Source organism: Urocitellus parryii, chromosome 2 (assembly GCF_045843805.1).
Source record: "Urocitellus parryii isolate mUroPar1 chromosome 2, mUroPar1.hap1, whole genome shotgun sequence".
NCBI lineage: Eukaryota > Metazoa > Chordata > Mammalia > Rodentia > Sciuridae > Urocitellus > Urocitellus parryii.
This window is the reverse complement of record NC_135532.1, coordinates 65073519-65098761: the sequence shown is the minus strand read 5'-3', so window position 1 is coordinate 65098761 and position 25243 is coordinate 65073519. Positions and strand designations below refer to the sequence as shown.

Genomic DNA, 25243 nt, shown 5'->3' with positions numbered 1-25243 from the left:
AACATCATCAAAATGGCAATATTACCAAAAGTCCTATATAAGTTCAATGCAATGCCAATCAAAATCCCAACAGCATATCTTGTAGAAATTGATAAAAGAATCATGAAATTCATATGGAATAATAAAAGACCCAGAATAGCAAAAACAATACTAAGCAGGAAGTGTGAATCAGGTGGTATAGCGATACCAGACTTCAAACTATACTACAGAGCAATAGTAACAAAAACAGCATGGTACTGGTACCAAAACAGGAGGGTGGACCAATGGTACAGAATAGAGGACACAGTAACCAATCCACAAAACTACAACTATCTTATTTTTGATAAAGGGGCTAAAAGCATGCAATGGAGGAAGGATAGCATCTTCAACAAATGGTGCTGGGAAAACTGGAAATCCATTTGCACCAAAATGAATCTGAATCCATATCTCTCGCCATGCACAAAAGTTAACTCAAAATGGATCAAGGAGCTTGATATTAAATCAGAGACACGGCATCTGATAGAAGAAAAAGTTGGTTATGATCTACACGCTGTGGGATCGGGCTCCAAATTCCTCAATAGGACACCCATAGCGCTAGAATTAACAAATAGAATCAACAAATGGGACTTACTCAAACTAAAAAGTTTTTTCTCAGCAAAAGAAACAATAAGAGAGATAAACAGGGAGCCTACATCCTGGGAACAAATCTTTACTCCACACACTTCAGATAGAGCCCTAATAACCAGAATATACAAAGAACTCAAAAAATTAGACAATAAGATAACAAATAACCCAATCAATAAATGGGCCAAGGACCTGAACAGACACTTCTCAGAGGAGGACATACAATCAATCAACAAGTACATGAAAAAATGCTCACCATCGCTAGCAGTCAGAGAAATGCAAATCAAAACTACCCTAAGATACCATCTCACTCCAGTAAGACTGGCAGCCATTAGGAAGTCAAACAACAATAAGTGCTGGAGAGGATGCGGGGAAAAGGGCACTCTTGTTCATTGCTGGTGGGACTGCAAATTGGTGCAGCCAATCTGGAAAGCAGTATGGAGATTTCTCGGAAAGCTGGGAATGGAACCACCATTTGACCCAGCTATTCCCCTTCTCGGTCTATTCCCTAAAGCCCTAACAAGAGCATGCTACAGGGACACTGCTACATCGATGTTCATAGCAGCTCAATTCACGATAGCAAGACTGTGGAACCAGCCTAGATGCCCTTCAATAGATGAATGGATAAAAAAAATGTGGCATTTATATACTATGGAGTATTATTCTGCATTAAAAAATGACAAAATCATAGAATTTGGAGGGAAATGGATGGCATTAGAGCAGATTATGCTAAGTGAAGCTAGTCAATATTTAAAAAACAAATACCAAATGACTCCTTTGATATAAGGGGAGTAAACAAGGACAGGGTAGGGACGAAGAGCTTGAGAAGAAGATTTACATTAAACAGGGATGAGAGGTGGGAGGGAAAGGGAGTGAGAAGGGAAATTGCATGGAAATGGAAGGCGATCCTCAGGGTTATACAAAATGTCATATAAGAGGAAAGGAGGGGTAAGACAAGTTAATACAAATGGAAGAAATGATTTACAGTAGAAGGGGTAGAGAGAGAAAAGGGGAGGGGAGGGGAGGGGAGGGGGGATAGTAGAGAATAGGACAGACAGCAGAATACATCAGAATCTAGAAAGGCAATATGTCAATCAATGGAAGGGAAACTGATGTGATACAGCAATCTGTATACGGGGTAAAAGCGGGAGTTCATAATCCACTTGAATCAAACCGTGTAATATGATGTATTAAGAACTATGTAATGTTATGAACGACCAATAAAAAAATAAATAAATAAATAAAATAAAAAAATAAAGTACACGCCCAGAAGCCCCCACCCCCATTTGAATTTTATTGTGAGATGGAGTCTCGATAAGTTACCCTGGCTGCCCTCCTAATTTGTAATCCTTCAGTCTCAGCCACCCGAATCGCTGGATTACAGGTGTGTACTGTGCCCAGAGCCAAAATCTTGGAATTTGATGTTCATCACTATCATTTCTTTCCCTTCCCAAGAAAATCTCTTAATAGAGTTATCTATGCTCATGATGGCATTTCCTCACCTTCTTGAACTTTCCTTCTAGTCACTTTTCACCTCCCCACTTTGAGGCTATTTAGTTATTAGTTACTTTTGTTATTACCCCAGGAGCCACTTTCCAAGGCCTATATTCCTTGCTCTTGTTTTGACATTCTTTCCTATTCACGATGCTCCATTACATTATATTTTAATAGTGTCTCTTTCTCTCTTATGCTGGTTCTTTGTCAGTCTCCTTCAGGGGCTTTGTTTCCTTTATCTAACTGCTCAATTTTTCATCAGGGTTCCAAATCTTAGCCCACTGCTCTTCTCACTTAATACAGCCCCTCTGGTTGAACTTGTCTATGCATTCATCCTGCTTTCATTACACAAATATTTAACATGTATGTGCCAAGTTTTTAAAATATATTTTATTAGTTGTTGATTATTTATTTATATGCGGTGCTGAGAATTGAACCTAGTGCCTCACACATGCTAGGCAAGTGCTCTACCACTGAGCTACAACTCCAGCCCCTCTGTGACAAGTTTTTGTATAAGCACTGGGGATAAAAATATATACAATTTTTAGATTAATGGTTTAATTGGGAAGAATGCAAAACTGGACATGAAATTACAAAAGCATATAATGAGGATCAACATGGCCACTGTGATAAAGGAAGGTTTTTCTGAGGATGTGACTAAGACATTGTAAACTAAAACAATAAAAAGTTAACTAGGTAAAGGTAAATGGGATAGAAAAAAAATTCTTCATGAGATGTATAAAGACCCTTTCAAAGAAGGGAACATGACCACTCACAATTCTGAAAAGCCAGGGAGACTGTACAAAGAAAGCAAGGGGAAACAAAGAAAATAAGACAAACATCAAATGCCTTGCAATGCCTTGGCTGCCATATCAGAGATTCCAAAAGAAAAAAAAAAAAAGTTTATAAATTAAAGATGTACAAATTAGAATTAAAAGGAGATAAAAAAAATATAGTGAAAAGACTCTTTGACACTGGAAAATCAACAGGAGTTCCAGAGAGAACAGTGAAAATCATAGAAAAAGCTAAGCTATTTCTCAAGAACAGATCATAAGTTCACAATCCATAAGGGCTTTCTGAGTGCTAGCAGTGTGGATGAAAAGAAACCCACACTAAAGAACATCACTGAAATTTTAGAACACTGCTTACCTACATAGGTCCAGACGGGAAAAAGATGATATCAAGAAGATTAAGCACTGAACAGATCTCTCACTAGAAATAGTGAAATATTCAGTAAAACAATGTTTTAAAACTCTAAAGGGCAATTATTTCTAAACTCAAATGTAAGGGAAGAAGGACCACATCAGCAGACAGGCAATGTCTTAAAAATGTCCTCTTTCTTAGATAGCTACCAGAAAATGTATTCCAGTAAAATGAGAAGTAAATCAGGAAAAAGAAGGATGGTCTGCACAAAACAGGAAGATACAGAATACAGGGAGGTTAAGAAAATTCCCAGGATAATGACAAAGGGATACTCTAGGATGACAGCTGATGGATGCACAGAAGCCAGTTAATCCGAAGGGAAGTAGATCAAAAGGCTCCGGGAAAATATGATTGTTTTTTTTTTGTTGTTGTTGTTTTGTTTTGAAAGCTATCTCTGCGGTAGAAAAATAACAATACATGAAAACAATTTTAATTATAAACATCTCCACAAAAGGTAGGTGTTATGATAGGACCAAAAGGGTAAAACTGAGACTACTTGGTTGATATCACAGAACATTTTAGTTCAATGTAAGGAATAGGTTTACAGGTGAGAGGAGTTTGGAAATGAAATGGAATACCCTGTAGGTACTTCAGCATAAATCAGACGATCATTTGGTACTGACTACAATTATAGGAGAGTATAAGCTTCCAAATGGTAATTCAATTAGATGCTTATTAAGGTATATTTCAACACAGGTATTTTGTAATTCCTCTATAAATGCTCGGCCAACAAAGAAAGGGGAACAAAACAGAAGAGAGAACTATTAGTAAACAATACATTTAAGGCTAAGTTTGACTATCTTTTTCTACTCATAAAACCAACTTTAGAATCTAAAATATGTAAAAATGATTCTAATGTAATCATTTTTGAGCATGGAACCTGGAAGTCAGGAGAGATAAGATAGGCATAAAAATATGAGCAAAAGATTATATTTAACTTTTAATTATTTAGAATAAATCCATGTATTTTCAACTTCAGTGTGCCAAAACTGACAACACTAAAACATTATGGAGTTCTTGTGTCAACTATATGAATTAATATATGCAAAGGAGTTAGAAAGTGCCTGCACATTGAAATACTATATAAAACTATCTATTATTGTGATTCAGTATCTACTTGGATTAAAGTACATGGATTCTAAAGCCAGTCTGTTAGGACGAACACTTACTAATTATAAAAGTTTTAGGAAATTTACTTAACTTCTTTGACCTTCGGTTTTCTCATCTGTAAAAACAGGGATATTAATACATCTACTTCAAAGGATTACAGTGAAGATTAACTGTATTAACACACATAACAGACTCATAAGAAGTGTTGGGCACATACCAAGTGTTATGTAAGTGTTATATGTTGTTACCAAGAAACAGCAATCAAGAATTTGCCCTTGTGACTATTATGAAGTTCATTCAATATTCTCTATAAAATTACAGAATAGTGCAATTAATGGAACAAATGTCTTTCAAAAATACATATACTTCAGATGAAATATACTTCAAGAAAAGATCATAAGTTCACAGATGAAATATATACATCTGTCAAATAAATAAGGATTACTGGTTGTCAGACATTGGAAAATTGGAGGTGTGCAATTAAATGAAAAATGTGGTTACAAATCACATTTTCAAGAAATACAAAAAGTTACACATAAAAATGCTCAAAATTGTTTTCTCCCACAGTCACTTAAAGAAAAAAAACACTATTGTATTTTTAGAACATGAATATAATACCAGATGAATTCTGAGAGGTTACCTTACTCTAGCAGTCTACAAACACAAAGCAGCTTGATTTCTTTTCTGCTCTCATCTTTTCTTACTCCAATAGGAAATATGCATAATAATGCATACTGTAATATGCACTATGATATGCAATAATTAGCTCTGGTAAAAAGTAACTAATCCTTCTGATATCACTTGGCATTAATTTTTTTTTTAAGTATAAAATGCTACAGTCCTTACATTTAACCCATTAGCTTTCTCACACTATAATCTTAGGAAAAAAAGGATAAAGAACATCAAGGGAGTAAATAAAGGACAACAGAATATTAAAATACCTTACCTGAATGTTACTGTTTTCACAAGGGAGAACACTGCTTTCTGCAAGAGGTGACATGCACATTTGAGAGCTTTCAATACTGAAGGCAATTCCACTCACAAAATCAGTCACGGGCAAACTCCCATTATCAACTGGCTCCTTAATCCAAGTGTTCTCATCCACTGTCCCTATAGGATCAACCATATCCACGGTGTCATTCTCCTTCTCACTTTCAATGTCCTGCAACAGGGCTAGTTCCTTCTCAGAAACACTGGACTGATTTTGTGTAATAGACATGGCAGTCACAACTAAATGTGTGCCGGGTGTAGAACTGTCACTATTCAGTTGCTGAAGGTGTATTCCTGCAGCATCCATGACAGGAGATGAGACTTCTGTGGAAGAAGCATTCTCTTTATCTTCTTCATCTTCACTGTGAGTCTCAAGAGTAAAAGGTATCCTCATCAGTGAGGTCCGATACTGAGAACTGCCTCTATACATCTCAAGTCTCATAGGAGACCAATTTTTTATTGGTGAGCAGCCATCTATATAAGGACTTCCAATACATGAATTAGTAATTCCATTAGAATTTGTTCCAGATGAAGCATCAGGAGAATGAAAAGTAAATTTCCTTTGTTCTAAAAGATTAGAAGAAAAAATCACATCATAAAAACATGAAAACTTTTTGAAAAGCCATGACTAAATGGTAATCATCATGTTTCATGGCAGAAAAATTGGATTTCTGTAAGAGTTCGATTGTACTAAAGTGAAATTTTAATGTTAAAACTAATAACACAAGTAAATGTGTCTCAATAAGCAAGATGAGACTCAAAAATAATTTATCTGGCTTCTCCTCTATCTTACAATATTTTACTCCTTGAAAATTATTTTCTCATAAATATATCACTACTATACCAAAATTATTCATAATAATACTACCTGTATACATCTCAAGAAGATCCCTAGCAAATATATTGAAAGCTACAATGTAACAGCTACATCTGGTAAATTAAATATATAAAAGTGTATTTGCTTTTATGCAAAATACTGCAAGCAACATCAAAAGGCAAAAAAAGAGAAAATAATATTTGTAACAATAAAGAGCCTAATGATAATCACAATAATAAAAATGCTTTAAGGGTCCGTTTTTATAACTCATAAGCTTAATAAAAATCAAAGATTAAAAAAATAGATAAAAACACATAAACAATCTTCCCAAGAGAAAATAAAGATAAAAAGTTTTCAACCACATAAATAATAAGTATGGAAGCTTACACAATGAAAAAATATTCAACAATAACTTCAGTCTCAACCTAATACTTTCCCAAAATACAAATGGTCAGTAAATATTTGGGAAGAGTTCAACATTTTTAATGAACAAAGATACAAAAATTAAAGCATTAAGATATCTTTTTGTAATTATCAAAACAATGAACATCAAAAGTAATAACACCAACATTTCTGGATGGAGAGAAACAACTTTCCTAGACATGTTTTCATGAAAAACTTAATTGGTACAATCTTTTATAAAGAAAATGAACAAAATTCATCAAGAGTCTTAAAATATCCACCCCTCTATTTGATCAAATAATTTCACTTCTGAAAATTTAAGCTAACAATATAAATATATCCAACATAATACATACACAAGGATAATCATTAGTTCTATAAAAAAGAAAAATTAGAAACAATTTAAATAGCTATCAATGGTTAAAAACAAATGATGGGCTAGGGTTGTGGCTCAGTGGCAGAGCCACATGAATGAGGCCTTCAGTTCAAACCCCAGCACCCCCCCACACACACACCAAAACCAATAAAAACAACAATAATGATACACGAATGAAATGTTTCAAAATCATGCTTTTGAAACAAAAATAAATGACTTTCCTGGACTATGAAAATATTCATAATAAAACGCTTTGTGAAAAAAGAATATTCAAACATGTGTAAGTATATACAGATCTATGTACTCACGTTTCCATATATAGATATACACACATATATTTATACACATACACACACACACACACACACACCTGTGCACATAACTAAAGAAAATACTAACAAAAGTTTTCAATTTTCCAATTTTATTTACTAGGAAAAGATTTTCTAAAAATATGAAGTTTTCAAAATGTGGTATAATTTTTTTCAAAGAGAAATACGTAAATTTCTGTATATTTATTTTAAAAACCTCATCCAAATATACCTTTTTACAAAATACGAATATGTGGTTATCAAATCTAAAATATAGATCAGAAGGTATGTAAAAACCAACTGTCTCTCAAATTACTATTTTTCTTTACAGAGTGATATAAATATTGTTAATCAAATAGCTTTTTAACACTAGAGTAGAACACTGAGATTTCTAGTCTTTGAAAATAAATTGTTCCTTTTGTAAACAAAGCTTCTAGATATTAGAATGATCATTTATAGCTCTGCTAAAGGAGTCTCTTTAATAAAAAATACTCATAGTATAAAAATTTTAACTAGATATTTTGAGACATACCTGAGAGTGGTGTCTTTCCTATCTGAAGTCCAATTGGTGAGAAAGTGGGTGAAGAAATAGGTGAAGGGCTAGTTATGCTTCCTAAACTGTATCTTTTTGCATTAGCCTGAATAGGACTAGAAGAAAACTGCCCCTATAATAAAAATAAATAAGTAATAAATGAATACATTTATATGGTTCTCTTTCTCAAATCTGTTATACTGCATGCTATTTGTCTTCATCTTCAGAACACATGTATAAACTAGGAATCATTCACAAGAACCAACAAAAGGCATCTTGTTACAAAGATAACTTAAAAAGACTGCTAGAAAAAATTTGAAATAGAATGTTAGTCAAAATAATTAAGTTGCAAAATAATTATGTTGCAGACACACCTTTCACACCAAGCAATTATGAAAACTTTTTAAATAATTTATTCCATTAATGCAAATCCAAATGATTGTGTTACACAGTATATCTTCCATAATTCACTAAATAGCCTATGTTGAGATTCCTTGAAACTCATGATAAATTTGATCATCCCATACACCTCTAAATACAAAATTGGAAAGTCTGACTAAAAACACTACTATGACTAATGACAACACATGAATTGGGTTTATATTTTTATAAAGCATAATACCCAAAAGACAAATTTGCCTTTTGAGTATAATCTGAGCATCTAGATCCAAGTACATCTATAAGTCAACAAGCCACTTATTAGTATATTTCTTACCGAACTTGGTGTCTGCACAGGAGTCCTATGCTGTACAGGAGATAAATCTATTGAATAAAACACCTCAAGTGAGGCTTGAGCGCTGCTATGAGGACTTCCGGGAGAAGCTGAAGGTAAGGAGTCAGAGATACTTCCATTCCCATCTAAAAAAAGCTTTCTTCTGAGAGACGAAGAACTGAGGTTTCCAGGAGACTGTTCTGCAAATTCATCAGCTCTAAAATAGTCACCTATATTTAACAATAGCAGAATAAAAGATAAAACTAATCGTTTTGAAGAGCAACTGTATTTTTGTTACCTGATTTTTTAAAAACCAGCAAGAAGCACATGTTTGAATTTATTTTTTTTTCTAAAAGAGGGCAAAGTTTAATTGTATATGTGATACTTAAAGTCTTAAATTATTGTAAAGTTTGTTATGATATAAAAGCTAATTCAGGCCATGTTCAAGACAAAAAGAAATTCAGGATACTTTCCCCATTTCTTTAGAAAGAGTCATTGGCACACATTACCATTTACTAAACAACTACTAAATTAAACCTTGATTGGTTTAAGTTATTAAAAGCTTAAACAATACAGTATTTACCTAATATATTTTCTAAATTAAAATCCGCAGGAAGAGACAGCAATGTCTGACAAGCAGCTGGAAGCAAGCAAATAAATAAGTAAATAAGTACAAATATGGATAAATCAATGAAAGCATATGACATGCAATCTAGCATGAACTTCCCAATCAACCATCTCCCCATGCTGTTCTAGCCAAATTGAATCAATCCATTTATGCATTCTATTACATAACATGCAACCTTACTTTGAGAGATTTCCCACACTTTCTACCAGTGATGAAAATGCGTTAATGGTAGAAGTTAACTCCTGGCTACAGTGCTGGCACTTTGAATTCAAAGGGAAACCAGCCCATACTTGGAGAGATTTCCCAAAACAAATTTTCAAAGGCATGCTTTCCAAAACCAGAAATCAAATCAATGCTTTGAACAACAACAGCAAAAATACACTATTACTATTTTAAAACATGGCTGGATGCAACTATTTGAAAACATTTATCTTTAAAAGTTAGCTCTCTAGACTTTATAGCTCTTTCACAAAATCAAACAATTTAAATTCCAGAGTAACTACATGAACTGGGTTTAAAATCAAATGCAGCCATAATATGGAACATATTTCTTTTCATATTGTATTCACACTCACCATTGCTTTTCTCAGAATGAATACTCAGCTTTCTTCCAACTGGAGAGTCACTATTTATGTTAATGCCTGTAAAACATTTTAAATGGAAAACCATACATCTACATTCATTTATTTTAGTGTTACTTTTTCCAGAGTAAAAAAATTATATATTGGAAGTTTTTATAATGTTTTAAGAATAAATATCTGTATTTATAAGTATATATTTTGTCATGCTTCTGTTAAGTTACTTCTTTTAACATTGAGGAGGTAAAAGGATAAATGAAAGGATTACCATAGTAACTAAGAAGGAATGAAGTAATACTTTTTTTCATTAAAAAAAGACAAATAAGAATTATGTATATTTAAGGTGCACAGTATGATATCTGATATGTGCATACATTGTGGAAAGAATAAATTCAGCTAAGTTACACACCTATCACTTTACATACGTCTTCCTTTGTGGTGAGAATATTTAAAATCCAGTTTCAGCTTTTTAAAGCACATACAATAACTAACTATAGTCACCTAGCTGTGCAATAGCTTACTATAACTTAGCCCTTTTAACTGAAAGTTTGTGCCCTTTGATCACTACCTCCCCAATATCCTCACTTTCCCACAAACCATTTCTATTTTCTAGAGAGTTTTATGTTTATAGATTCCACATATAAGTGAAATCTGTTTTTTTATGCCTGGCTTATTTTACTTAGTATAATGTCCTGTAGATTCATTTCATGTTATAGATGACATAAGTTCCTTCATTTTTTAGGAGTAAATAAATAGTATTCCATGGTGTGTGTGTGTGTGTGTGTGTGTGTGTGTGTGTATACACACATACAATATGCTCAGTTTCTTTCACAATAGGAGTAAAAAATATTAGTGCAAACATATTTTTAGCCAGGTGCAGTGGTACACACCTATAATCCCGGCAGCTTGGGAGAATGAGGCTGGAGGATTGCGAGTTCAAAGCCAGCCTCAGCAAAAGCATGTACTAAGCAACTCAGTGAGATCCTGTCTCTAAATAAAATACAAAATAGGGCTGGGGATGTGGCTCAGGGGTTGAGTACTGCTGAGTTCAATCCCAGTACCAAAAAAAAAAAAAAAAAAAAAAAAAGAGTAGATTCTAGTTTAGGATTATTAGATTTAACAATTCTGAATACATGAATGAGGAAGAGACGAGTGGGCTAATGACTTAAATTCCTCTATCACAATGAGCAAAAAAATAAAAACTAAAATTATGAATTCTGATGCCATCTTCATTAAGGCAGTGTGACCTTCTCTAAATAACCAAGGCTCTTCTCTGGGACTGGGATGTAATTCAATGGTAGAGCATTTGCCTCGCATGATCAAGAAAAAAGGAAAAAAGACTCTCCTCTATCTAAAATCCTGTAATGGTTTCAGGATGAAGTCCAAACATCTGCATGGTTTGCAAAGCCCTTCAAAACTTTATTTATCTAACATGCCTGAAATCCAATCAAAATTGGGAAATTTATTTATACTCAAGTAAAAAAAAATTACTTGAGTACCATAAAAAAATATATCTCTCTCTCACCTTTAGGTGTTGCCTCATAAGTCTTTCCCCTCTACCTTTTCTCCACCATTCCCTAACTCTGGTCTCAGCTTCAACTGTATCTTTTACCAACAAGCTTCCTCTACCCTTCTCAAACCGGATACCCACAGAAACATTATCACAACACTTTTCACTCTACTGCATGTACTTTCTTAGTCGTTTCCCTCAGGAGCACTTAAACCAGTTTAAGACCACAATCAAATGGAAAAAAAAAAAAAAAAAATATATATATATATATATATATATATATGATCATACTAAAATAAAACTTCTATGCAACCAAGCAATCAAGAAAAAACCCAGTGGCTCAGCAGGCAGAGGCAGGAGGACCGTGAGTTCAGAGACAGCCTCAGTAAAAGCAAGGTGCTAAACAACTCAGTGAGACCCTCTCTCTAAATAAAATACAAAATAGGATTGGGGATGTGGCTCAGTGGTCGAGTACCCTTGAGAGTTCAATCCCTGGTACTGGGAAAAAAGAAAAAGAAAAAAACATACCTATGATAGAATGGTATTTGAAATGTTTAAAACCAATATGACTATAATATACAAAGTATCTTAAAAACTAATGGGGGAAAAAGGATAGCAACTCTAATAGGAATATGATTGAAGAATTACAAAAAGGTATTTTCCAGAAGAAAAAATTTAAAAGGCAGATTAATATTTAAAGATGAAATTAAAATTACAACAATCATTTAGACTGTCTTAACCTATAAGGCAAAATTCAAAAACTGGGTGATGCCAAATATTGACAGAGAAGTCAGAACATAGGAAACCTAGGTAGTACTGACCATGCATCTTGTAGACATTCTGAGAGCAATCAAGCATTATGCAGTCAAATCTAAGTAACTATATATCCTGTAACTCTGAAATTCCCTGCCTGTGTAACATAGTTCTCACAAGCCCTTTAATAAAAACATCAAAGCATCCTGACATAAATATATTGTAAAAGATAACAGTAAAAGATAACAAGCCTAACAGGTATCAACAAAATTACTTTCTTTCCATTCACTCTTTTATCAATCATTAAATTAATAAGCATTTATTGGTGCATTTATAGGTACTGAGCATTTATAGATACATAAGCTTAGAAGTATTATTATATTATAGATAAAGAAACTAAAGTACAGAAAAGCTTCGTAACTTTCCTAAAGTCACATAGCTAGTGTAGAAACAATTCAAATCCACAAAACATTAGTCTAAAGGAAGAGTCAACAAATTATGGTCTATGGCACAAATTTGTTCTGTCACCTATTTTTACAAATACAGACTCATTGGAACAGACCCACACTCCCTCATTTATATATGATAAAAGGTACAGAACTACAGGTGAGTGCTTGCAACAGAGAATGTGTGCTTTGCAAAGCCTAAAATATTTAACAGTGGATCCTTAACAGATGAAGGTTCTCAACCTCTGCCCTAAAGTATTATCTAACAGAACTTTTTGTGATAATAGGAATGTTTTATATTTGCACTGCCCAATAGTCACTAATAGCCAAGTGCAGCTACGAGCACTTACAATGTAAATAGTATTGATTGGGAAATTTATTCAAATTTAAACAGTCACAAGTGGCCAGTGGCTACCTTTATGTCAACAGTAGTAAATAATCTTAAGATTCTACCATACTTGCAAGCTAACAAGTTAGTATGCCAAAGTTCCACAGATGCTGGCTGAACACATAAGGCTTCTGAGTCAAGGACAAAGGACTTTATTCTAGCCAAGCAGGCAGCATGAGCTTAATATTCACATCTGTTTCCTTTGAACCTCAAGTCCAAAGGGATGATATGGAGTAGCTCAGGTGGATTTTGTACATATAGTAAATACTATAGTTTGGATCTGGAATGTTGTCCAAAGTCCCTGTGTGTTAAAGGCTAGGTCCCCAGCTTGGCATGCTAGGAGGCAGTAGGAACTTTTAAGAGGTGGGACCTAATGAAAGGTCTTCCAGTCAGTAGGAGTATGTCTTTGAAGGGGATAGGAGAAACTCTTCTTCTTCCCTTTCATACCTGGCCATGAGGTGATCAGATCTTAATCCTGTGCTCCAACCATGACATATACTATGCCACAGCAAACCCAAAACAACAGGGCCAATCAATCATGGACTTAAATCTTCAAAACTGTGAACCAAAGTACATCTTTCCTCTTTAAAAGCTGATTATCTCAGGTATTTTGTTACAGAAACAGAAAGTTAACAGTAAGTTTTCATCACAGCTGAGGAATCTTGAACTTAAGAAATCCCATTCTTTTATAATGGGCTATAAGCAAATCTGTTCCAGAAGGAAACATCCTCAACATTATACTAGAGAGCAAAATAAAGGGACACACTGTCTCCCAAAGCTGATCACACTAAAATATCTTTGAAAAGATAATTTGGAACAATATCTGCCCTAACACTCCTTGCAAGATGTATGGAAACGTGAGACCCATGGAGAATTGTTTCATAACCTATATTAAATAGCACAACTCAGGAGCCTATTCTGTTAACTACTGCACTGTGCAATCATGATCAAAGACTATAGTATCTTTGTATCTTCCTATCACTTTAAAACACAATCCTCAAGAATATGAAATGATATTACAAAAAAAAAATCCAACATTATATTTTGGAGAAAAAACTAGTGTCTTTAAAAATGTCACCTTAGAAATAGAATTTTAGGGTTGGGAGGGATGATAACAGACAACTCTCTGATGTGACCTTTTCACTTTGTAAATAAAAAATTGAAGTCCAAAGAAAATGAATAATTTGATCAAGACTACCCCTCTGGTTTTTAGTAGTGGGTTTATAATCAGCTCTTCAGTATTACATACTACCTTTAGTTTGTAATAGCTGAGAATACAGAATCTGATCTGAGATGCCTGGCTTTGAATCCAGGTTCTGTCACATTTATCATCTCTGTGACACAGGACAGGTGCTCTAACCTTTCAAAAATGAGGCTCTCTCACCTATAAAGTGGAGCCAACAATTGTACCTACTTCATATGAATTGTAAGAAATTACTGACAGCTGTCACTAGCCTGACAAAGAAAGTGCTCAATCCACTTTACTTATTACTGTTATGTTTTTGATAAAGAATGTAAAATATTCTCTGTTATAAGATACCCTACATAGGAGGGTGGGTAATTCCACAGAAATGAAGGGTGCATATATACCAGTGATATCTGAATATTGGTCAAAACCCAAAGGGCAGTGAGTGCACATATAAGATAACCACTGGCAGAAGAAAGAGATGTTTGAACAATCACGGGTTTGTCCTTTAATTTCCTTTAGAATTTTACAAATAATTAGCTGTAATAAGCTGTCTCACAGGTTATTTCAGACTTCATCCTTCCTCTACATTTATAAGAAATCAGCAAATTGGCAAAATACAAAGCAATTTAAGAATTGTATTAAAAAATATTAACCTTTAATATCACTGCTAAAGTCTATTAACAATTCAACTATGTTCAAAATCAACTATCTCTATGTATGTATCCTTTTAACATATTCACAATGGTCATAAAAAATTAAATTAAAATAGAAGAACCAAAAATAAACAAAAAAAGGAGTTAAGCTTTGACCCTTATCCTCAAAAAATTTAAATCATGTTATCTGTAAATTTAATTTTAAGTAAGTTCCTTGCCAAAGCAGATATACTGATACTGCACCATGTTGTTTTATATTCAATGATATTTAATATTTTTTTAAAATTTTATAATTTTTATTCATATGATTTTTAGTACACTCACATTTATTGGAATGATTCTCTGAAAGCTGTTTCCCTTCATGATCAGTCCAAGGAGAGGGTACGATGACATCTTTAGTGAAAAACTAGAAAAATTAAAGTGATACAATTAGGCATCAATTCTCTCCAAAATGAGAAAAGGTATCTGTGTCATTTTCAAATAACCATCAATCATGTTACATACTGAATCTATAGTAATTTAAAATTTGTAATACTTAAAAACACACAAATGATCAAAAGTAAAATGTAATAAATTTAGTATAAAGAGAAATCTTAATATTTCAAACCAACCACTTAAATTTAAAACATGTAAATTAAGCTAAGGAAATTAGGCATAGAGAAATATTTTAAATTTCTACTCCAATTTTTAGGGGGATGGGGTTTAAAAGGGAGAATTAAAAGGGAAGACAAATGGACATAGAGGTACACAAGCCAGTAAGAATGGAATGCTGGAGCTAGTGTGTACTGGTTCTCAAGATCCGATTATTAAATTTTCAGGAATTTTGTATACCAATCATTAAAGTCAACATTTAAAAATAAAACCATGTAAATTTATAATTAAATAAATTATATTAAAAATATTCAAATGCCATCACTGGCTAATTGTTTTACTTCATTTATCAATATCTATGCTCTTGAGGTTAATTACAACTTTGTATCTATATGGTGGAATTCCTATATACAATGGGGTGCTGCTGCACTTTTCCCACTCAGTTATGTCACATCTATAGCTTCACATTAGCTATGGTTATAGTTTTTACATTATGAATAGCAGCAATCATTAGAAATTGTACTCCTCCCATGACCAGAAGGCCAGTTGTTAACATTTAACATCATGGTAGTATACTCAAATTGAGAAAAAAACATTTAGACATACTTTTTTCATTCCTAATGCAATATTTTCCCCTTCCCTACGCTTTGGGGAGAAAACATTTTGTTTTTAATTTTACTATATATATGAAAAGAGTTAATTTTCTTAATCAACTATAATTATATGAGGAAAAGATGTAAAAACAAAGGGAATGGGAACAGAGATTATGATATAGACAATTCACAAAAAAAAAGAAATACAAAGGATCTAAAACTTATGAAGTGATACATAAGTTTGCTGAAAACTAAAAAAAATTCAAATCCAAATAACAAGATGTCACTTCAAAAATAAAAATAGTAGCACAATTTTTTAAAAGTTTAATCAGTACTGCAGATTAGAAAACAAGCTATATCATACTGCATCATAATGTGCCAGGTTTTTAAATTGGTACAACCTTTCAGAAGGTTAATGTGGCAAAATTTAACAAAACTGAAAATCCACAAAGCCTCTGGTTACCAAGACATTTCAAGTAAACAAAATACAGGGATAAATCATGTTGTGCAAATTATACTGCACAAGACTGCAATACAAAGACAATGAACACATGTTAAATATCTATCAATAATAGCTACGTTATTAAGTTGTTACTAAAAGAATATAAAAATCTATATGTGCTAATTATCAAAAATATTTTTAAAAGATTATTAAGCAAAAAGAGCAAGATGCAAAGCAGTATGCAAAGGATGAACCTATTTGTCTAAAACATTTAAATTACATATGTTAAAATATATATAAAATTAATCTCAAATCATACACATGAAATGTTAATAGCAGTTGCCTTCAGAGGTGATGGGGGAACAAAAGGTTTTTATTTTCATTTTATATTTTTCTTTGCTTTTGAAATTTTTTTAACCATGTACATATAAGTAACTGTTTTAAAAAATGTTAAAAATAAAAAATTAATTTGTTTCTGATGTACTAACCCCAATCTTTACTCTAAATACATTTCCTTAAGTTTTGTCTGCTAAGTTTCTCTTTGAAAGAACTGCAAGTTTTCTAAAAAGAAAGTGTATTTTCCAAAATATTGGAAAATTAGGAAGAGTCTAAGACTATTAAGCTGGGGGTGAATTAAGTGATTTTTCACACTGAAAATATTAGAATTTTAGGTAAGGATGTTTGGCAGGAGTTAATATTAAATTGTTTTCTAAAAAATAGTTAATAATCTGAAATAAAAGGGATAGTACCTATATTAGAAAAAATTAGTGCCAGAGAAGTCAGTTCACCACGTGACCTATGAACATGCCATAGCAGGTCTTCTGGGGTGTAGAAGAGCCAAGTATAGCTAAGAAATAGAGGAGCAGGGAGGAGGCTACAGAGAGAAAAAGGGGATAAAAGAAAAAACCAGAAATACTGCCACAATACAAAGACTTTCTGAGGAAAGAACTAGATAGATAACCCTTACTTACACCTTAAGAGAAGTAATTCAGCAAACAAAAAAGCAAAAGATGAAAAACTTAGTTCATCAATTTTACTAAACAAACAAAAACCCTTTCATTTATATTTAGCAGTCACTTTATTTCATGGAATATATTCTGTCTTAAAAGTATTAACATTAACAACAACAAAAGATAAAACATAGATGGGCACAGTGGCGCACTCCTACAATCCCAATGGTTTGGGAGGATGAGCCAAGATGATTGTGAGTTCAAAGCCAGCCTCAGCAAAAGGGAGGTACTAAGCAACTCATTGAGACTTTGTCTCTAAATAAATAAATAAATAGGGCTGGGGATGTGGGTCAGTGGTTGAGTGCCCTTGAGTTCAATCCCTAGTATCCACACTCCACCAAAAAGGATAAAACTACCTAATCCAATCTAGATTTTGAAGGACTAAATATACTCAACTTCCTTTAAATAAATTCCAACTTGAAACAGAATTTTGTGCTAATCAATATTCTGAAGGCACAAGAAAGATAAATTGTGCTAGGTTCTGAGAATGAAAAGATGATAAAGCATAATATTTGCCTAAAAAAAAAAAAAGTAGGGAGAGAAGCAGTAGGTTGTCACTGCAATTGTATTTGAGTCTTAAGATTACGGAGATAGCTGAAAATCATTTTATAAGAGCACAGAAGGATGCTCAACACAGCTGAGGTCAAGGAATGGGAGGTTTGGCAGGAAGCAAGAGGGGACAGTGAAGGATTTTAAGACACACATGCAGAAGGCATCCTTAACTGGCTTAATCAGTAGCAATTGTAAATTACCTCTTCAATGGCTTTTTGTCTTTTGTCTTCCACATCTTTATCTATTCTATACAGAGATAAGGAAGAAAAATAACCAGGCCATTACTTAAGCTTAGTGAACATTTAAAATAATAACCTTTCAAAGAAATAATTTCCCTCCATTGAAAATGGGCAAATAAATGTTAGGCTCATTTTAAAAGAAAAATTGATATCTTATAGCATTTAGTTAATGGAAGTATTCTGACATCCAGCATTTAGCCATTAGGTTTACCTCCCTCTTTTCCATTCAAAGTTTGAACAGAATTATAGTTTCTTTGAAAAAATTTACATTAATACATTTAAATCACTATCAACAACAAAGTAATTTGAAGAAAGTCTGCCTTTTAATCCACACAAATCAATAAGCATTTCATTTGACAGAAATCTAAAAATTGTTCAAATTCCTTTTATAGGCAGTTTATCATTTTTATATTTAGTTATTTTAAGATAAACTTTTACTCTGAAATAGAAGAAACTATCATCCTAAGAATTCTAAATAAACAGGCAAAAATATTAATTTTGAAATAAGACAGCAACAATGTAAAATTTTGTTCAAATCAATTCTTTTGTTTCACTTTGACACAATATGGAATTACAGCAACACAAACTTCTCAGCTACATGACTTAATGTAAAATGTTGGGTCTCAAGCATAAGGTATATACTTGCCAAGCAATAGGCAGTTAGCCTCATGGGACCACTTCTTTATTATGTTCCAGGAAAGAATGCTTTCATTCCATCCATAAATTGGTACAGCATTTTTTTACAACAATTTCAAATTATTTTCTCTAAGAAACTATTTATGTATGTATTAGTTATCAGTTTAACAAAGCTGTACAAGAATATACACATTGTAGAAATTTAAATCAAATGAATTTTTCAAGTAAGAGAATTCTGAGAATATAAATTAAGGTGAAAATCTACATATCCCAGTTTGAACAACAGCCATTTTGAGGATAATGACTCAGTTTTCTTCATCTGATCATGGTCACAACAGGTCAAAATGACAGTGCATAATATTCTTAGCATCCAGGAAGCCCTAATCTAGCTTTACCTCATTCAGAAACTTTTTGCTGTTTCATCAGAGGGACTTCAAGAACTTAAAATATTCAGCTGATTGCTAAAAGTAGTAAAATATTGTAGTGCCAGGTGATGGCAGGCCCTAAGAAGTCATATAGGGCAAAGTATCCTAACCAGCAAACAATGAACACTGGTATGATGTTATGAAGGTAGCATGTGTACTCTGAATGTTGACCCTTACAGTAGGGAAAAGAGAGGAGACCTTCAGGACTGGTCACCTTCTATCCGGACAAGACTTATTTGATTGTACTAGTAAGCCTTATAATTATCATTTTCTGTATGTGCTATGGGATGAAAAGGAAGGGAAGAACTGAAAAAGATATTTTGGTTAGTTAAGAAAAGGTAGCAGAAGTCATTGCTTGCTTCTAATAATGAATCAGCTTGCTGTGTTAAGACTATTTTCACTATCCTTGGTAAAAGTCATAAGTATTCATTGAATTACATGAATAAATTAATATTATAATATTTCCCCCTGCCTATATCACAAAACTAAAATATAACAAGATTCTCTTTATAAACATACCCAACCAATACATAATTTATAAATAATTGTAGAAATGATGTGCTCCAACCTTGGTTAAATTATATTGTTCAGGGGCAGGAATAATATTCTATAATATCTTAATATATTTTTTCAGTATTTCTTAGAGAGCCTCAGAGTGTTCAATAAATCAATCACTCTTGATTGAAAGATGTAAAGTTGTCATGATTCATTATATTAAAGAGATGAGGTGAATAATAAAATATATAGTTCATGTGAGACAAATTATTAATTGTATTTATTTGCTTTTAGATATTCTTTTCACCTTCTCTTTCAAAAGTATTAAATTTAACTTAAAATCCTTTTTAAATTTATGTCCCTTCTAAGGACACCCTCATCATTATACAAAATACATGTATGAAGATGTGAATTTGGTGTCAACATACCTTATATATAATCAGAGATATGATAAATTATTGTATAATGGTGTATTAAGAATTGTAATGCAAAAATAAATAAATAAAAATTTATCTCCCTTCTATATATAGTCTTCCTATAAAAAATGGGCATTAATTAATTTTGAATGAACAGTTATCAATTTACCAAGCAGAGAGCATTAAGTAGAAAAGCCAAACAAGTATTTGTAAGAATATCTCAACATGTGTGACTCTTGGTGTGAATGAATCCTAGAGTCAAAAGGAAAAGAATCCCATTGTTTTGGATGAACAACAAATCTATCATATAAAAGAAAATTAAAAGGTGGTCATACCATGCATTTGGTTTTTCAAATACAAAAAAAAAAAAAAAAAAAAAACAAACTATAAAACAAGAGTTCTTCACACTCTAAATACCTATTTTTACTAAAAACTAGCTGTTCCCCTAAAGAAGCACAAGTCTGAAGCCTTGAAACCTTCACAACACATCCACAAAGAAGTTTTAAGACTGCTCCAGTATTAGGAAGAAGCCAAGGAAATGTAATTCAGATACCCACAGTGAACTATTAAGTCAGAAAGCTCTCTGTTGCTAATGCATACTCTTCCATTCAAAGTGTCTTAACTTGTTAAGGAGGTTTTAGGCTTCCCCAAACACATATCACAACTAAACAGAATTTTGCTTTATCACAACATTAAAAAACAAGTCAGAAGTAAAAATCATGGAGAAAATTACAAATTTTAAAAATGCCCTCCTCTCTATCAAGTCCCCTAAGTAGCAGAGCCAGAAGTTTATCTCTAACTAAATTCCTATCCAAGGAATCCTTTGAGATACAGTTCTTCAAACTCACTCATTTTTAGATAGGAAAAAAATCCCCATCAGTATGTTTTCTTCCTGGATATCTTTACATACACAAATACTCAACCTCTAAAATTTCCTATCTCTCTTCACTTAACATTATGTTATTACACTTAAGTACAAAAAAGGAAAACTTACCGAGAATGACTTAAGTATGAAGCTTGGCGATCAATCTCTTCTGCGTCTATTTCTACAGGATTTATTACAGCTAGTTGATCAATAGACCACCTAAATTTCCCTGGAGTCTTAAAAGAAGAAAGTGAGCTCATGAGTAATAGAAAACTAAAACAGTTCATCAAAATGCTAACCAATGTCACCTTCAAAATTAATGTGAATGCTATAAAGAGCTTCTATTTAAAATTTTGACTTTAGGGCTAGGGCTATAGCTCAGTGGCAGAGCACTTGTCTAGAACGTGAGAGTCACTGGGTTTCATCCTTAGCACCACAAAAAATTAAAAACAAACAAAATAAAGGCATGTTATCTACCTACAACTATAAAAAAATTTAAAAAGAAATTTTGACTTTACCACTAAATGGCAAATGATAATCAACTTATATTAAATCAACTGGCTTGGCAATGTCTCTTAAAATATCAAAATTTTCCATGGAGTGATTTAAAAAATTACATAAAAATAGAAGAATCACAATTGTGTAGCAAAGGTATAGCAACACCACAATTAATACTCAACAGTGGTACACCATGCCATATAAATATTAAAATCTCTCAGAGTTATCAAAGATCCTTATTTTCACTAAGAATGAACTGAAATTTAAAGTCCTAACTACAGGAGCAGCTACAAAAGCTCACAAAATAGTTGATCCTTCGAATTATATTAGTTGCAACTAGTGCTTCTCTATATTCAACTATCCAACTGATTCAAAAACTTATCCAAATCCTAATTTTGGAACTAATAATTCTAGATGAACTCAGGCCTAAAAACTCAAGATGCTATACATTCTAGCTTTGAGAATTAAATTAGTCATTCCATTACTTACTTTAATTAAGATCAAAAGATGACTAAGTTTTAACATGATTCAATTAAAAATCACAAGGTCAAATTAATGAGATGATTCCATCTGAACTGTAACATGGCCTGACTTTCCTCAAGTACACACCTGCTCACTGCCCAAGCCGATATGAAAGTACAATAGAAACAATCACTTGGTTTCCAGTTTTTCTAGGTAACTAACTAGGTTAACAGACTTCAAAAAAATATTTTCCAGTGTAGCAAATAACTATAAAAACAAACTAAAGGAATGAAGTCTTCTCTAATCTAAGTAGCATTTTCCCTTTCACATCTCCTCTGTACTAACTGCTAATCATGGCAAATATCACACTGCTTTGAAACTGCTCATTCAGTTGAATCTATTCATTAGCATAGGAGTTGGTTTCTTTTTATCACAGCATAGAAGCTAAGAACATTTTTAAGTGGTTAAACTCAAAAACAATATTAAACATCACAACATAAAAATTAAATGAAATTCAAATTTCAGTCTACAAATAAAGCTTTATTAGAACACAGCTAGCATTTATTTATTTCACACATTGCCCATGGCTGCTTTTTTGATTCAAGGCAGAGGTGAGTAGTTTGACAATGACCAGATGATCTGCAAAGCCTAAATATTTCCTGTCCAACCCTTTACAGAAAGTTTGCTGTTTCCTGTACTGGAGGAGGAGGAGCTCACCAGGGGTTTATACCTAATGATTCTAACTTATACACTGTGTAACACCTATGCTAAGCAATGGATCTGATACAAAGCAGCACTCAAATCTTGTTTCTTTAACAATTTAGATAGGTAATTAGAAAATTTTAATTAGAAAATTAAAAAACTAATATTGTATTCTCTAATACAATATTAGTAGATATATCATCAGTCACAGTACCTAGTTACGCATACAATGACAGAATGCTAAAGTTATTTCTTGAATTATTGAAAAAAAAACAAATGCTAGTTAGATAGGAGTAAGAAATTCTGATGTGCTATTGCCCAACAATTATGTACTTTATTTCAAAAAGCTAAGATTTTATGTTTTTGCCATAGACATAAAAAACGTTTGAGATGGATGTTTATTCTGATTGAAACATTACACAACATATGCATGTACCCAAATTTCACTTGTGTCCAATTTTTAGATATCAATTAAAAATTAATTTAAACCAGGCACGGTGGCACATGCCTATAATCCTAGTGACTTGGGAGGCTGAAGCAGAAGAATCACAAATTCAAAGCCAGCCTCAGCAACTTAGTGAAGGCCTAAGCAAGTAGCCAGGCCCCTATCTCAAAATAAAAAATTAAAAGGGCTAGGGATGTGGCTCAGTGGTTAAGTACTCCTGGGTTCAAGCCCAGATACAAAAAAAACCCAAAAAACAAAAAACCCTAATTTAAGTAAATTTAATTTTTTTCTTTATTCCCTATTTTTATTGGTGAATATATAATGGTGGGATTCATTGTTCTATATCTGTACATGCAAACAATATAATACAGTATAATTTGGCCAATATCATTCCCTAGTATTTCCCCTTTCTTTCCCCCTGGTCCCTTTCCTCTACTCTAGTGATCTCCCTTCAATTTTTATAAGAAACTTACCACCCTTCTTTTCCTTTTTCCTTTTTAGTTTCTACATATGAGAGAAAATCTAGGACCCTTGACTTTGTGAGTTTGGCTAATTTCACTTAACAAAATGTTCTTAAGTTTTATCCATTTCCCTGCAAATGACATAATCCCATGCTTCTTTATGGCTGAATACAACTTCATTTGTATATATACCACATTAATTTTAAAAATTAATTTTTTAAAAAGCAAGTGCTAACTGAAAATTTGTCTACCTAACTTATTATTAGCCTAACCACTAGATTATAGTGAACACTACAATTTAAAAAGCACACTGCAGCTATATATGTTCCATAATGTACTTTCTCCTTACTTTGTAGAAGATATTTACATTTAAATATAATTGTAAACTCTAGTTAAGAACAACTTACTGGTAATTTTGTGGATTTAAAAACAGAAGGACTGGCAAGAGTTTGTTCATGAAGAATAGAGTAATCACCAGGACTTTCAAAAGGATTTAAAACAGGGATCCTTCCTGGAGTTTCGGGTGTTATTTGCATTTTTAATTCTTTGACATCTCCCATGGCACAGAAAACAAACTACAAAGAAACCAGAAGTACACATATTAAAATCACAAAGTATCATACATGTTAATTCTGACAATTAAAATGTGGTCAGCACACACATATTTCACAAAAAGAATTAGCTTCAAACCTAACACTCATAGTTTGTACAAGAAACATCACACTTTCTCAAGTGATCCTTGACATAATCTTGTTACAAGTAAAATATCAGTGCTATCATTTTGTTGTACAGTAAGGCAAACACGAGTCCAGAATCGACTTTGAAGCAACTAAATATTATAATAGGCACAAATACTTTTCGACTAACGGGCTTCCATCGGTAGTTTTTTATTAATTATCTCATGCAATCCCCTATCAAACTGCAATTATTATTAAACAATTCCTAGTAGCAAGCAAATAAGAAATGAGGAAGCTGGAGCATGGGTGCCCTTCTTGCACATTAGCCTGTGAAAAAAGAAGTATGACTGAAAGGATCCAGGGAATTAACTGCCTCTGGTTGCCATTCCCCAAACATCTCCTTTTACCACCACCCCCCTCCACCTCGAAAGAGTAAGCGCGACTGCATTACTTCCAGTCACAGGGTGCGAGGACTAGAGAAAAAGAAGAATCTACTTCTTAGAAGACTGAAATACCGCTGGTTTCCTTGGGTGAAGAGCAGTGGAGTGTCACCCTGGTCCTAGATTACTCAGAGCGCCCCTCTCTTCGACACGTACTCCCCCACTGCTCCCATTCCTCCATGGGGTGGGTGGAGGGCCAGGTCTGGAGCTGGGAAACTGAGCTCTCCAATTCGAGACAGGAGGAAAGGCTGGGAGTCACAAGAACGTACCTAAAGGTGTGTACAAAAAGGAAGCCCCAAATATCCACTCCAGGGGGCTCCCAGGGGGCCCGGCCAGCTCCCACGACAGTCAGACTCTTTAACTCCTAGCTTCCGCGCTGTCTTAGGCCAACCAGGGCACCGGGCTGGGGGCCGACTGGCCAATGGCGTAGCACCGCTGTCCGCGAACCAGCCAATCGTATCGAGGCGCCGGAGTAAATTCGAAAGGCAACTCCTCGCTCTTCATTCCGCGCTAAGTAACGAGGCTCCAAATTCAAATCAACGCAACCTCACGTTGGCGACGAGCACGAGGGGCGGAGCTTTTCCGGCGTGTGCCCCGACGCG

At 33.4% G+C, this 25243-nt stretch overlaps 1 protein-coding gene across 2 annotated transcripts in view; it reads right to left on the bottom strand.

Moving 5' to 3' along the window:
• Positions 1 to 24988, bottom strand: part of Bora (BORA aurora kinase A activator) — a 34535-nt gene extending 9547 nt beyond the window's left edge. Inside the window, exons 1-10 of one of the 2 annotated variants that reach the window (XM_026398095.2) lie at positions 24911 to 24988; positions 23932 to 24099; positions 21086 to 21192; positions 18081 to 18126; positions 15017 to 15098; positions 9751 to 9816; positions 9131 to 9187; positions 8551 to 8777; positions 7836 to 7968; positions 5357 to 5967 (exon numbers count right to left, since the gene is read on the bottom strand). In XM_026398095.2, coding sequence (XP_026253880.2) covers positions 5357 to 5967; positions 7836 to 7968; positions 8551 to 8777; positions 9131 to 9187; positions 9751 to 9816; positions 15017 to 15098; positions 18081 to 18126; positions 21086 to 21192; positions 23932 to 24084 — 1482 coding nt within the window. In that variant the 5' untranslated portion in view covers positions 24085 to 24099; positions 24911 to 24988. The remainder of the gene's footprint in view (positions 1 to 5356; positions 5968 to 7835; positions 7969 to 8550; positions 8778 to 9130; positions 9188 to 9750; positions 9817 to 15016; positions 15099 to 18080; positions 18127 to 21085; positions 21193 to 23931; positions 24100 to 24910) is intronic. The other variant, XM_026398096.2, reaches the window with a different exon arrangement.
• Between the last annotated feature and the right edge of the window lie 255 nt (positions 24989 to 25243).